The following is a 16,305-nucleotide window of genomic DNA, read 5'->3' on the forward strand; positions in this document are numbered from 1 at the left end:
AGATTTATTTCTTACTAAATAATTCCAATTAATTCTATCTGGATCACTTGCCAGATACCTCTTACATATTAGATATTTTCTATTCCTTTCTGATTCAGAAATACTGAGAAAACTGCATCTTTCCTAGTGTTCACAATTTTTGTCCCCCCAGGCCCTGATTAATTAATGAAAATGAAGGAGTACAAGAAAAAAGAAAGACAAATAGAGAAAAGTAAACTTTATTTCACTCAAAAGCTTTCAAACCAATTCACTACACTTTTCAGAAAAAAGTGTGAATTGTAAGGTGCTCTGAGAAATTCAAATTTACAACTTCAATAACACAGGGAACATGTTTGTCAAAGATAAAGAACAGTAACATTTGTGCTATTGTCAATACTTACTTGAGCTCCTGAGAGTTAGCAGCCATAAGGGATTTTAATGTCTTGTCAGCTAATGGGCACCCAGAAACACTGAAAAGAAAACCTGATGTGAAATATTTTACTAAACCAAAGCATTTATTTTTATCTAAAACACCAACATCCAGACAATATATGATTTATATTAGTTAAAGTTATACTCTCAAATATTTATTCTTGGTGAAGAAGGACAAACATAAGGCTGTGGTTCTTAAATAACTAAAAAAGTATGTAGTTTGGGACAAAGGTTTCTAGCCCCTGTGAAGCTTTGCTATGAGGGGACAGTGGTACACAGAATCCATCCTTTATGTTTCCTATATGAAGGATAGCTAGAGGATCTGGTCCACGTGGTTGGTAGAAGGCAAAAAACATTTCCATTCTGCTCCCAATGGAAATGCAGGAAATTGTTGTTTCAACACCTAGGTTGGCAGTAGGTTATTTTGAAAAAAATGTTTAGTATCCTCAGGTTATAATAGCAGATGATGAATTTCAAAAGCATTCTTAAAGAGGTATGCAGAAACCTCATTTATAATCAGATGCAACAGCATCTGTATAGAGACTGCTTGTACGCTCGGGGAAATGCAAACTTCACTAAATGACTTTTCTGCAGGTCTCAGCTGAGAAATGCAGCTACAGTAATAAGCATATGCTGCTTAACTGCCTCAGTGTATTAAGTCCACACCTTCACAAATATAAAAAAATCAGGGAAAACAGCTGGGTTTCTCTGTGGATTATTTTCTGCAAATTGTTTTTGAATACTTATCCATGGTTAGGACAAAGGGGTTCAAAGATGACAAGAGCTAGAAGTAGCTCTATTTCCTGTTTCAGGCTTCCTGTTGTTTCTTACCTGCGGTGTGAGGCATAGTTTCCTGTTACATGACCGCTACCATCACATCCTGGGGTTGGACAGCTGTGCAGAGAAGAAGGAATGAGAAATTAGAGTATATAAAATGCACCACACAGCTCACCATACTCTGCAGTGAATTATGTAATGATCCTTAAGGCAATCACGTTCATCATTACACACTGTCACGACACTGCAGTAATCTAGAAAAACTTCATTCTAGTTTTTAATTATTGCTTGACACACAGAGGGAAAGAATTTTTCCTATTTCCATGGTGCAAATAATTCAAACCCTTATTTTATCTGCATAGAGTTACCTTTGCATAGGTATTTTGCTTATAAAGTGGGTTCTTAAAAGATTCTTTCATTATTGGCATAAAATTTTCACAGCAGTTCATAAATCCTGGAGCTGAAGTTTCTGATCTGACCTCAAGTATAACATACTGGAGGCCAGAGAACAGTAATATTTAAAATAATTTCTTTCACTTCTGACTAAAATAAGGCACCTTCTTTAGAAACATATCCAATATTTATTTACTGATACAAGTGAGAAAGATGTTAGGATTGCTTGCAGAAGAGAAAGCACTTCAATATTACACATCTGAAATTCCGAAAGAGAACAAAACTTTCTCAAGCTGTTGCTCAGATGAACTGAGAAGTGATACAAAGGTTGTTGTGGTTTGGGAATTGTACTCTTTAAATTAATGTTCCCACCAAGACTCTCTAAACCATAGGCTGCTTGCTCCCCCTCCCTTCCTCCTTCCCCTGCGGCAGGTTGGGGAGTAGAATTGGAGGCACAAAAGGTGAAAGCCACATCTCAAAATAAGAACAAATCACTGGAAACAGCAATGAGATAACAAAATGAATGGTAACAGCAAAAATATCCATAAGAAAGTGCACAAGATAGGCAAATGATTGCTCAGAACAGAACTGGTGTTACCCAACCCCTGCCTTTGCCAAGTTTACATGACTGGGAGGAAAACCTTCTCCCTGGGTGAGGTTATAGAATAACCCTCAGCCACCCCACCTCCTGGCTACTGCGAAATTTAACCCTGTCCTGGCTGGAACCAGGTGCACGTTTAACAGAACAGATATACTCATTTAAATCAAGAGATGGAGGCATGCTGGAGAAGATGTTATAGCTTCTCTTTTTCCTCAGCCCTTCTTCAGCTGTAACACTGAAGTCAAGCTGGGATGCAGTCCTCTGTAAAAGAGGAAAGCTACCAAGAAATGCAACTTGTGCATGGCTGGGAGGGTGAATTAAATATACCTTTGTACAGTACTTTGAAACACTCTTACCAACCCTGGAGAGTTGCCTTACAAAGAACTGTTATTCTTTCACTGGGAATATGGATAAAAAGGGCAAGCAGATGCTGCACAAAAACTGTTAGGTAGTGCTCCATGCTAATGAAAAAAGGGGTGCCTGAGATGCTCACCTGGCTATTTTCTCTGAGCTGGCAGAATGCTAGGAAGTTTTTCAAATCTGTAAAAAAGCCTTAGGAAGACATCAGCCTCATTTTCACAGCCCATTTCAACCTGAGCCATGCTGTTATGGCCAACAGAATTTACATGGAAAAATAGAAAGCACATACTAGACGGTGGGATTCATACAGTAGTTTCCTCCAACTGTGCTAACCACATTCAAAATTTTTCTCTGCAAGTGCTTATGTCATTTTAAAAGCTTCCTCATGATGGAGCCAGCTGTACTGAATTTTTCAGTAAAATATCTGAGCTCAGTGGGATCACAGGAATGCAGTCTGATCTCTATATTGCCTATGGATTACTCTGATAAATTAAAACTACTCTTTATTTAATTTTTGCCACAATTGCATTTTATATACCTGTTTTTAGATACTTTTTGAACCACTGTAAGCTCATCATTGCTCTAGTAAATACTTTGATGTTATTATTTAGGAGACTAGAAAAGTATATTACAGGTATCTCAAAACAGGTCAGTATGACAAAGGAATAAATACTACAAAAGAAAATCCATTAGCCTTCAGCAAATAAACTCTCAGTGATTTTTGTATGCATTTGTTTTAGAAGAAGAGGCAAGACAACCTGACCTGTAGCAATTTAGGTCATGAACTATGACTGCAGATATAATGTGGTGAGTAGACAACATGCAGACTGCATGACATGGGGGGAAAGAATGGCTCTTCACAGCAGCTTGCCCCAGGGAAATGTAAATTCTAGGGACAGAGGCAGCTGTAACAGCTTCAGTGCCACCCAGCCCGGAGAGCAGGACACAAGTTGGCGTGATGTGACTTGTTCATTCATGAGTGAGCCTGCAGTTACGGGCTATCATCACAACCACACTTGTTCATAGAGACCTGCTCTGCTTTGGGACAAAAATAAAAATGCCATAAATGATTGCTGAGTCCTTGTTGACTATTACAGTGAAAACTCTGTGTTAGTATCAAAATGATATTGATGTGAACCCAAAGGGATTTTATGAAGAGCCTAGATGTGATTTTTAAAGAGTGACTTGTGGTATGAGCTGCTTGGGACAATTTTAGTGAAAAATTCTAAACTGAAGCAAGCTGTTGTATGCAGAGAGATTTAATAGAATTTATTTGCTGTTCTAGATAGTAAAGTTTTGGAACTTAACACAGAGCAAGTGCAGTTCAGTAACTGGAAAAAGAGAGTATTAGCCTATAGTCGCAGGGTGTGAGTTTCTACAGCCACTGGATTTTCAGTGGGACTGAATAACTAATTCTGCTTGGAAGGAAGCAGGTGGAGGACATAAACCTGTTTCCTACAGGTTGGAAAACCCCATTCTGTATTGTATTTTTTCTTTTTATGAACTCTGCATGTTTTCTGTCTGAGAAATCCTAACTGCTTCTACACAAGTTCTAAGCAATGGGTCTATAATGACAATTGTTCAATTAAAGCTTATTTAATTATATAAGCATTAGCAGAGGCAATCTGTAGCATGTTATGAAACTGTGTGTTTTGTAGAAGGAGTTAAGTGCAAGTGCCCACTTGTTACCTATCTATCTGAGGAATAAGGAGTGGCACCCAGTATAAATTTAGTCATTAATCTGTCCAAACCCCCAGGCACACTCTGACTTGTCGCAGCTCCAAACCTCATGTCTGCATACCCACAATGTGGAACTAACTACTGGCAGGGAATTGTACAAGTCTCCCTGCTCAGCTCCTGCAAATCTGCTTCAAAACAGAAGTCAGAACAGGAGCATAGCCAGTCTTTACCAGGGCAAAGGAAAATACAGCATTTTTTGTGACTCACGTGATGAGTTCCTTTTTGAGATCTCTTGAGTGGAGCTTGGGTTTAGGACTGGGTATGGAAACATCTCCTGGGTACTTCTTTTCCTCCATGTTTTCTGGAGAGCTCACTGGATCTTTCTGAAATATGAAATGAGAATGCAACAAAAGGTTTCTCTCTTCAAGTCTTCCCACACATTCAAGAAACAATTTAATTTGCCATGGCAAGAAGAAATCCTCTTGTAAAAGTAAAAAAAAAAAAATTAAAAAGAAATTATGAAATTATGGACAGAAATGAAGAAATTTTAGTATATCATAGTTTCAGGTTCTTACAGGCAGACATTTAAGACTGTTGTGTAAATATTTCTGAAAGCAGATGCTAGTTTAAGGTGACTATATAGGAGAAATTTGTGTTTGTTTAATAAGATGGTGATAAAGGCCAAAGAAATGTACACAGAGAAGTGGTTGTTGGTAGAGCCAAACTAGGCTTTGGCAGTTATGTTCTTTTTATTTGCTGTGTAAGTACATTGCTGACTTTTGAACACGGTTGGTGTAGCCATTGCGCCATAAATTACAAAATTGCAGTACTAAATTTTAAAAAGTGTTATTTACATATGCAAATGTTAATGCAAAGCTTTTTAGGTTTGTGGAATGGAATGTCCTGTTATTTTATTGAAAGAGCAGATTCTTGTTAAAATAAAAACCATAAAGAACAAAACAACTTTGAAGCTTTCTTAATTGCAGGCTGCTAAGGGTAGTTCTTGATTTCTACTATTTGTAGATCTAAATCATCACTGCTACCATGCTGTTTAGTGGATGGTATGAATCATGAGCATTCGCTCCATTGAGAAGGCATTTTGGAAACTTGGAATCCTCGTAGGAAATGGAATTTTTGTTTTCTGAAAAATCTTCTTTTATAATTTCAAAATATCTTGGTTTCTACTGTTTTGAGACTTAATGCTTTCAATTATTATTGTCTTTATGAAAGATAAGTATTTTCTTTCTGGAGGGTTGCTCAGTAGCTATTTTATCATTCAAGAATTCTCCAAAGTTTATAGCATCAATTATCAGACGTCTATGAATCCCTTCTTGGACTTCACGTTGGTTTTGTAATTCCATTCCGATACTCAGGTGTTTCCCAGAGATTACCATCTGTAGGAGCAGAAACTGCTGCCCATGGTTGAGAGGGAATGGTCCCAGCCTCTGCTAAACTCACAGTGCTGGTGCCATGGATGCTCTGGGCTTGTGCAGCTGACAAATGTGCCAGGACAGAGGAGCAGGCTTGTCTGCAGAGCTGTTAACACAGAGTGCAGAGCTGAGTGGAATCTGGACTGAAAATGGAGTTTCTGCCTCCTGGGTCTTGTAAGCTCTGCAGGGGTGTTTCTTCTGATAAAGCTTCCATATGGTCCTCAATTCTGGCAGCTCATCTTTGCCTGTTTGGAGGCTGAATCCTCAATATGACTTTCTTCTGCATTCTGCTGCTGGCTACCTACTGCCTACTGTAATTCACACTTCACATACATATAGAAATGATGCCATAATATTGCTGTATCAATTACTACTGATTTTTTCAACCACATTTGTAGGGTTAATTTGTTTGAGAATAATCTAATCTGATACAAATATACAAAGCAAAAATACATATATTCAGCTCTACTAAGCACTCACAGTAATTAATGAGTAATTATTTTAAATAAATAGAAAAACCCTCATATATTTCAGGCTTGGGGAGTTATATTTCTAAAGGAGAACTTCAGATAAGAAGCAACAGAGAAAATTAGCAACTGCAGAAGGTCTTGATGTTAGTGAAGAAATAATAATTGATTGAAAGTCTTCCAAACATGAAAACTAAAATGCTAAAATGCAAAAGTGGAAAAATGGATGTCAGCTTTGTTCAAGATCCAAGAAACATCAAAGATATTTTTCCGAACTTGAGTTAAATCTTGTTCCCAGTGGCATATAGGGGTAATTTTGGCAGAGGCGTGTAGGGGTGATTTTGCCATGGGTATTTGAATTCCTGACTACTTCTATCCACAAGTTCTGACCTACCTCTCTTACAAACACATAAGTGCAAGCAGGGATCATCACTGGTACGAGTTACTGTAAAACTGAAAGTTCCCCAAGGAAACAACCCAAAAATGCTAATACCCTGTTGCCAGCTAGAAGGGTTCAGATGTCAAAATAACTTCAAAAAACACAGATAAAATGGTTTCCACTTAATTTAATGGAGGTTAAAGAAGGGTGGTTTATCAGTTTCCTGTCTAACAAGTAACTCTGCCAGGCTACATCTGCATCACTGAACTGATGTGTGTTTCTAAAAATTTAAAGCATGCCTTGCCTGGATCCTGTGTATCTAAACCAGCCATACATCAGCCTCTTCCACTTCTTCTGAGGGCAGCCTGGAGTAGGGGGTGCTGAAAAGGACCCTCTAGCACTCCACTCTGATCCTGATCTGGGTCATGTACCTCAGGATGCACCTGCAGCACACCAGAATTGCCATAACTGTTTGTGCTGCAGGCTATGTTAATCTTTTGATATGTGTAACTTATATTTGTGTAACTTGTCTTCTTTGTTTTAAATGAAAGATATTCTGATCTTTCGCTGATGATGGATCAGAAACTTTGTGTGTGAGTGTGTGTGTGTGAGTTATTCATCGTGTCACTGTCTGATACCTGCTGCACAGAGCAGACTGATGGAGAATTATTTATATCCAAGGCTTGACAAAACACTACAGTATTGCAGTTCACAGCTTCATTTCACAGAGTTATTTAATAAAAACAAGAGTTCATGGTGAAGACTGACAGGAGTACACCTACAGCCGCCAGTATAACTGATATAGAGGGTTTAGAATTGCAGTATTTTAATTTTCTATCTTTAAATAATTAGTTTTTTTCAAAATTTTAATGGTGAATTTCCTGAATTGAGCTATTAAGATTTCTAATTTTTTTTTTAAATAAAGCTATTCACACACATACATACAGAAACAACAACAATTTTATACAGTTTTTTCCCTAGTATATTTCCCAGGAGTAAGGGAGATATATAGACATTTAAATGGGTGACTTTTTAGTCACCTTTAGTAATTTTCTTAGTTCCTTGAGGGACATTTGGTGTTATTCAAGCAACATAAAGTCTTCATATGTGTAAAGCTGCAAAATCAGGACAGTGCAAAGGAAATGCAGGCAAAGGAATACTGAAACTCTGCCTTTCTAGAACCTTACGTCACTACATGTGGCCCAAAAGAGGTTGCATCTGTCTGAAACACAGAAGGTCAGAAATAAATCACAAATACTTTTTGATCCACTGCACTTAAGACTAAAAGTAGACCATCATGTCTTGGCTTGTGTGCTTCTCCAGCTATTTATCTTTAGAAGGAGAGATAATCCTTTGGGAAAACACCTTTAGCACTTCTCTCTTTCTGTTATGTTGGGTGATGATCATCACAGCTAGTCAAACCCAACTGTATGTGTAATTTTTCCTTTTCCATTTGAATGGATTTATAGTTGAATGCTATTAAAATCTAAAGAATTTCAGACTAAAAGAAAAATCAGAACCATCCCAATTGGTCCAAGCACTACTATTTCCTGCAAAGAGCATGTGTGTATTCATGCATGCACACTACTGAAAGAAAGCAAGCAATGATTCTCCATTAATGTACAGATGGAAGTTTATATTGATTTCAGCAAAGACCAGAACATAATGGTAACATGAATAACAGATAATAGCATCTGGCACTTTTAACATTTTTAAGCCCTGAAATCTTTGGAGAACTGACAGTTGAACTAACTGACAGCTCTAGTTATTTCTCAGTGCTTTCCTTTTGGAGAGATTTTGAGCTTTTTCCAAATTCAGATTTTTTTTTTTTAAGGGGGCATCTGGACAGGCTATTTTGCTGAGAGAGAGAGAGACAATATTTTCTGGAAATTACCACCAAAATTAAGCAACTGTTGTGCATATGAACCAGATAACAATGAATTAGAAATAGATATAATCAGTCATTTTCTTTGCATAAGGATAACTGCTAGTCTTTGATTTTGAAAACAGAGCCTCTGGCCCTGTCATCACTGGATGTATCAAGGCTCCCTGGGACACCAAAATCTCACAGCAGAGATCTGGGGCCAGATCTTCAATTAGGGACAAAAGGCACAGTGTCAAAGCAGCAAGTGCAAGGGGCACCAGTGCCTGACTGCATTGGACCATTATGTCCTGTTGGGCAGTTTAGTTGCCTCCAATTCCCTGTGCTGGAAAGAGACAGGGAAACATCCAGACACCCATCCTAGCCTTGTGAAAGTCAGGCATGGATTGTGGGGGATGTGGAGGTGCTCCTGTCTTGGCTCTTCTGCTGAGCTGTGATGGCAGCAGGGAGGAGGAGTGACATGACAGGTCCTCTGCCAAATCTGTGACACCTCTTGATCCCAGCAGCAAGTCAGTCCTCCCAAAGCTGGATGTGCTTGCTCATCCTGCAGCATGAATGGGGAAGGGCCTGAGCCCTCAGCCTCCTGCTTCAGGTCAAATCCACTTCAAAACCCCGGGACATGAATTGTTCTGTCATTGGTGAGATAGAGACCATCACTAGCCCCAAAGAGGAGACTGCAAAGGGGTCAAGACAGCCCAGCCTCCAAGAAATACAAGCTTTTTCAGTGGACACATTGCAACCTTCTACCCAGTGCTGATAGATTTTTTTTCTCATGCAACTGAATTATCTTTAAATTCCAGGTCATTTTTGGACTGAATGCCTTGATCCCCAAATCTCAGTTGTAAATAGCTTTACCCCATCAATGTTTTCTTGAAGTATCAGATTTGATATTTGGACAAAAGATAATTTCATATTAATATAATGATCAAATTCCATTACTAGATATATAAAACCAAACAAGGAGTAAGTAGTATAAAACCTTCCAACTAGGACATCTTTTAGTTTGTTTCTGAAAGCTGCAACATAGGCTTTTATCTAATCAGCCTTTTAAAGTGCTGGTGATCCCTTCCTGATTTAAGAGAAATGAAAGCAGTCCACATCCTGAAAATCAGGATCATGAGAAAAAAAAAAAATTAAATCAAATTTGCCATAAGTAGAAGAATAAGAGAGAAAGGCCATAGTAGACTATGCTGCCTTGTTTTCAAGATAGGATAAACAGACATGAAAGAGCAAAACAGAAACAAAACCAAAATTAAGACAACTATTGATTTGGAAGTGACACTCTAGAAGATTGATGACATAAGTAGCAAGTTAGAGATATAAGACTCAGTGGCAGAAATTTATAGCAGGATATAAAATAAAAAGTTTTTCAGTGAAAGAATATTACTGACAAGGTTTTAAGTGTGAGTTTAAATGCTTAGATAGCAAGTTGTCTAGAAGTCTAGAGAGTTGGTATGTAAAAATTGTCTTTTGTTTCAGCATGAAAAAACTCTCTTTGTTGGATTTTATTTGTTGGGGTTATTTTTGTTTTGTTTTTCCTTTTTCCCCTGGTGATTGCTAGTCCATTTGGGTGTTTGTGTTACAAGACTGAGCCATTAGGAACAAAATTTAAAAAGCAGACTCTAATGATGGTAACCTTTGTTTCCCTTACCTTAGAGACCTACAGACATTAGCAAGTAGGCTCTGAAAGCAAGATTTTCCAAAGTGAGTAGCGGGAGTTTTTTTTATATCCCATCCAAGAGACCATTAAAACCAGATCAATGCCCACAAGCCTCTACCTGTGGAAACTGATTCCCTTTAAACTGTACAAGATGGTCATAAAGACTATCATATGGTCTCTCATGCAAGGGAAAAATTACTCAGAAATTGAAAAAATACCTCTTTTTCTTCTTCTTTCCTGCCATGGGTCTTGCTGTAGTTGATTGGTGTATCCCAGCCTTCCTGTTCACAAAGTGCCTGGTAGAAGGCTGCATTTACCAGGATGCTACTTGCTTTGAAAGGAGAAGAGGAGGGAGTGGGAAGTGCTGTGCTGGAAGAAGTGAGAGGCATAACTTTGTCTTGGCTTCGATTCTTTTTCATGCTCAAATCCAGTGTGCCATTTTCATCCACTTCTATCTCAGCTCCCTGACATGCAACAGGAAATAGAGACATGTTTAGATATGGACGTGGTAAGGCTGTAAAATAACCATGTGGTGCTTTTAAAGGATAAATATAAATGCATGCTTTTATTTAAATTTATCTGAATCTAAACCCAGCTTTTCGATTTATGTCAGTTAATGTCCAACTCTTAGGCAGACTTAAGAGTAGCTTCAGTAATGGTATCCCTGCATCTCAGCTTAAATATAGTAAGTAGAATTTAAATAAGATGCCACTAAACCATAACCTATACACCCTAAATCTAGTTTTATTTAAAAAAAGTTTAGCTTTAAATCTTCTTGATCTTTTCACTCTTACAGAGAACTATGACCCCAATTCACAGTTAAAAGCATTAATGCATTGTTTAGGTCATCAACAGCATTACTATTACATATCCTCCCTTCCCCCCACACCCTGGAAACATTACAACATCTGCATCATGGCGGGGGAGAAGGAGGGGGAAAGAAATACATCTAAAAGTAGCACAGTAGGAGAAATTTTCACTGGGGTTTTCTACTCACTTGAAATAACCTACTGCCTTTATCATAATTTGACTAGGCCACTAAGGCACAGGTCTGCACTGAGACCACTAGACTGGGAGGTACAGGAGGATTTTGGGGAGGTTCTCCCTAATGGAGAAATTCTGCCTGAGTTAACAAACCCTTTGCTTCCTGGGGAGTACAGCAAAGAGCAGCCTCGAATTTCAGAGGTGTGTGTGCAGTCTGGGGAGAGACCCAACCTCTATTTCCAGTCTGGGAGAAGCTCTCCTGCTCGCAAAAAGGGGCAAATGCTGCTTGGCTGTACAAGAACAAAGGAAGGAAACATCACTGTTCTGCCTTATGCCATTTGATCACAGAAAAAAGAGGACAAACTCCTCTTCTTGCAATGGTAAAAAGCTGATGAAAGTGCAATTTACTAATGTAAGCAACAACAAATTTGCCTTTGTGCTATATATGCTACACTGCATATTGACATATTTTCTATATAGGGATGAATATAAGACTAGTTCTTGCTGTTGCCAACATTTGCTGAAGGCACCGAGGGAAAAAGATGAAATGTGGCTTCTGGAGGACTACTTAGTAGTCTAGTTCAGTGTTTTCCTGAATAATGTGGAAAACATTTGAAGACTATGGAGATAAATTGCCATATCAGAGATCTACACATAGACTACTGTAATTAACGCTGCTCATTGTCATCACTACTATTTTTAATTTGCATCACCACAAAGCTTGGATAACACTTGGGAATTTGGGGAAGATGTGTTCTGTGCTGTATAACTGTAGGAGACAGCTGTATAAACCTAAATTTCCTACCTTGAGTAATATAATGGGAAACTCATGGTGTAAGTGAATCACCCAGATGTTGTGTTGTAAATAGAAAAGAGTCAGGTATGCCCAGGGGGAAAGTTTGTCTGTCTTTCTTAGACCTCTTCCTCAGAAAGACATTGGCAGGAGGAGCCCCTTTCTTCTTCTGACCATTAAATATTCCTGGGGCATGATGATTAGTCAACCATCCAATTGTTAAAGATAGGGCAGTCAAACCTGTCCTTGCTTGAGGATCTTAAGAGTTATGGTGAAACAGGGAGCTCTTCCCCTGTGCTGAAAGTGTGGTGTGGCCACACTGGCTGGACTGAGGGTGGAGCTTCCTTAATGCAGCCTGGCCTTCTACCACTGCCAGTGATGACTAATTTAAAGGTAAAACGTGATTGATTAAATTTTCTGAATCAGAAGGAAAAGATTGGTGGTAGATGACAATTAAAGGCCTGACAACCTGTCTTCACTCAGCCAGCATGGCTCCCTTTTGCTTCCATGGGCCTGATGCAGATGCCCACCTAGTCAGAAGCACCAGCAAGCCATCTGCTTGTCCCTGGTTCAGAAACTCAGGCACCTCTTATGTTTGCTTCTCCCACACAGCCAAGTTCACATTTTCAATCACACAGCTTAAAGAGAGAGATGTTTTATTATATTTATGGGAAGTAAATACACTTCTAATATGTTCATACTAAGACGCTTTTGTTATATCTTTCTGCCCCTTTTTAGTAAATAGTTTAATCTCCTGTGATAGTTTTAAGCCCTGAATTTGACAGTGCAGCTTATCCTGGATAATAACTTAGTAACCACAACATCTTATGCCATCTGTATAATATCAAATACATTTTTATACCAGCATTAATAAACCTTAGTTACAAAAATCCAAGATATTAACTATATCAGTGCCAAGCACACACTCCAGGATCTGACAATACAGCTCTGCCATGATCGCCCAGTGTTTTTTGGCTTCGTAGTTGATATGTAACTATAGCAATGAAACAGAGCTACAGTAATCAAGTTTAATGACCAATGTAAAGTAAAATGCTAAATATTGTAGTTGCTGACATTTTTCATAATAAAAAAACTTGGGTTAAGTCTGCACAACCAACATTCACATAAAATTCCAGACCTCTGTGACAGATGGCTTAGGAAAGGAAGCCATGTGACTGGGCTGCAGTAGTTTTATAGTGCAAAACCCATAAATAGTGTGGATTCTCTCTACTGACAAAATATCAACTACTCAGAAGGCAACAGCAACAGCAAGAAGGACCAAAAACAATCAAGGTTTCCTTCTTAATGCAACTTGACATAGAATAATATCAGAAAATCATTCTCTGAGAAACAGATACCAATAACCTCCACAAGGAGCTCTGACTGATAAGCAGAACATTTACTATCATGGATATTTAAAGCTTTCTCAACACTTGCCTGAAATTAATGTAGAAGTTGGGCTGTCCAACACATACCTAATTCCAATCAGGAAAGGCTGGGTAGTGTGTTTGTGAAGTAGTGTGCAGATGGGGTTTAAGTGAGCTCACAGATGCACACAACAATTAAATAAAGTCATGGGAAAAATATCCCCCTTTGCCCATTGCAGAACTGATCACAGGTTCACAGCATGGCTTTTTACTCAGAATGGTATAAAAGAGCTATTGCTTTGGTGCCTTCCTAGCAAACTCCAAATGGCAGAGCAAAAAGAGGGAAGTCAGAGTTATTGCTCCAGTTTACATTCCTACTCTGATCCCACCCTCCTCTCAATATGTCTCCTTTGCTTGCTTTACCACATTTATTTTTACATCAATTTTTAAATGGAACTAAAAAGACAAAAATGGCAAATGGGAAAAACTGTTAGAGCAGTGCTCTGACATGCTGACAGAAAATGGCATTTACTATGCTTAGCTCAAGCTTATAAAGGCTGTGTTCTCCTCAGTGAAGGCAAGATCTTATTACTGTTGACTCTAGTGCATGTGTGAACAGGCCTATATTTATCCATTTATCATGACATATTTAAAATACAGCTACTAAAACAATGTAAACTGTTCTGATTATTCCTTAAAACTGTAAGCAAAACAAAGATGAAAATGTATCTTTTAGCTTCCTAACTTATGTTTGTTTTAAGCTGTGTAAATCTTTGCAGTCTAATTTTGATCTTACCCACATTTATATTTACACTGGTGTAAATCAGGAAAATATCCACTGAAACAATGAAGAAAAATCAATGAGCATGATAGGATACACATAGTAATTAAATTCAGGTTACTTCTTACCTAGTACCTCATAAGTGACAGTCTAATCCCCCCACCTCACATTTTACAAGCAGCTGGTAAAAGGATTCCAGAAAAAAAAAATTAAAGAAAAATGATGGGAACACATTTTCTTTATTCAAGTAGCTATTCAGTGAAAAGATAAGGTACAAACAGTAATTAATTAACAAAAATGAAGACTAATATAAATATGCAAAACAAAACAAAAAAAGTCTCTATACTCCCCATCTGCTTTATACAATAAAGTCAATCTTTTTTTCAGCCTTATCTTATGACATAAATATTTTCTAGGACTTAATATTTTCTAGTACTTAATTAGGTCCTGTCCTTAGAACTGAATTACAACAGCTAGGACAATAAAGGATGCTAGCCTTTTGTGTCAAATTTATCCTGCATTTTTTTTGTGTGCTTTTGGACCATCTGATCACTCATAACATTTAATACTCTCCAGTGTGTCTCCAGTAATGATTACAAGTTAAGCTTTATCTCAGCTGGATCAGAAAGAGTAAATTATTGTGTCTGCATGTATCTTATTTCAAACCTGTGACATCAGGGACATTGCGCCATGACATATAAGAAAATTCATGGTTTCTTTGGTTGGTGTCAGCCATCGAACTTAATGCTAATCAAGTCCAAAGGAACAACATGATCAGTGATTTTGCATTCCCCCAGCAGTTCAGTCTGGTTTGGAAAGCTCAAAAGAGCTCTTAAGTTCTGGTACTGGGAGTAAATGAGACTCCTATCTTGCCGTGTGAATGATATTCTTGATACAAGTCCATCCCAAATGGTACAATCTTTCCTATTCCCAGCCAACAAAACACATGCACCAGGTCCTCAATTCTTCACACTTAAATTTAGGCAACTGAGTACTTCTGCAGAAAATGAAAATATTAATTTGGGTCAAAATGAGAAAACTTGTAACAGCCCAACAACATCTGAGACAAAAATGGAGTCACAATTTAAGCCCCAAGCTGTTCACAAATTAAAAAAAGCTAGCCAAGAAGGTACTTAGAGAGCAATATGCACAGCAGTATTACAGGATGGTACCTAGTGCTACTCTTGGATGATTTTTCATCCTGTATTTAGGCTGTAAGGTATTTGGAGTAAAGTACTGCCTGAAAAACATGCTGAGTGCTAACAACAGTTTTTAAATAATTGATGCAATTTTCACTGTCATCAGTATCCAAGAACGGAGAGATGGCACAATTTTGTTAAAAAACTAGAATTTAAACTTTAAACATTTTTAGCAAGTATGATTTTATTTTTGTATTTTTTTTTGTTGTTGTTTTATTTAAAGGCATAGTGTGCATATGTCATTTTGTCTAAACAGGTGGGAAAAACACCAAAACAGTCAACAAAATGTTTGGCAAGCAGTAGTGATGCAGATACAGATAAACTATTGCCTGCAGCTACCTCACTGAGACATGTGTGGTGAGAGCTGTAAATAGGGGAGATCCCTGGAAGTTATGATGATGTGGATTCTTACACAGAACTAGAAACTGCAGGCTAAGCCTCCTAGGGGAACCGTTCTGCTGACTTCTGTGGGAGCTGAATGAAGCTACACAAACTGCAAATCAAGTACAACCAGGAGACTTGCTTGGGATACTGACTGCATGAGAATTGCCTGGTTGGGATTATATTCAGGGGAAAAGTTTACATACAGCAGTACGAGGCTGTATGGCTCAGACAGTGCAACATTAATGTAGTATTAATTATTTTGATAATTATTTCATCAAAGTATCTGATGATCTTACTATTTTGTATGCAACTGATGCATAATTCATAGATAAGGTTTAAGATTCATTTTACTACTCATTTCAGAATAAATGTATTTTTTTAATGGCTTATTTTTTAAATTATTATTTTTAAACTTGGGATATTTGTCAGATCACCTTGAACATAAGGTCTCTGGAAGTTTTTCTCTCTAGTGGAACTGTTAATGCAAAATGTGACTTCTCTATCCTTGCTACATTTCTCTTTCTCTTCTGTTGCCTTGGACTCTCCCTTTTGAACTGATATATAGAGAATGAGAAATAAATATTTGAATATCAATTAAATTATTGAAATTTGGAACTATGCTATAAAATACATTTACTTTTTCATTTAAATTTTATCTGTATATACAGGAAAGGAATGAATATTCAGGGTAAACCATCTGACTTTCTAGGAGAGGGACAATGCTTTGGGGGTCAAGAAATCAAATTTAAGAGACAAA

General features: G+C 37.8%; 1 protein-coding gene across 2 annotated transcripts in view; it reads right to left on the minus strand.

Annotated features, from left to right (window-relative positions):
• Positions 1 to 16,305, minus strand: part of ST18 (ST18 C2H2C-type zinc finger transcription factor) — a 169,403-nt gene that overhangs the window by 15,588 nt on the left and 137,510 nt on the right. For both annotated transcript variants that reach the window (XM_066563087.1, XM_066563079.1), the window contains 4 exons: positions 10,259 to 10,504; positions 4,490 to 4,605; positions 1,243 to 1,305; positions 381 to 449 (listed from right to left, as the gene is read on the minus strand). In XM_066563087.1, the coding sequence (XP_066419184.1) occupies positions 381 to 449; positions 1,243 to 1,305; positions 4,490 to 4,605; positions 10,259 to 10,504 (494 nt within the window). The remainder of the gene's footprint in view (positions 1 to 380; positions 450 to 1,242; positions 1,306 to 4,489; positions 4,606 to 10,258; positions 10,505 to 16,305) is intronic.

The sequence above is a fragment of the Molothrus aeneus genome, chromosome 1 (assembly GCF_037042795.1).
Source record: "Molothrus aeneus isolate 106 chromosome 1, BPBGC_Maene_1.0, whole genome shotgun sequence".
Lineage (NCBI taxonomy): Eukaryota > Metazoa > Chordata > Aves > Passeriformes > Icteridae > Molothrus > Molothrus aeneus.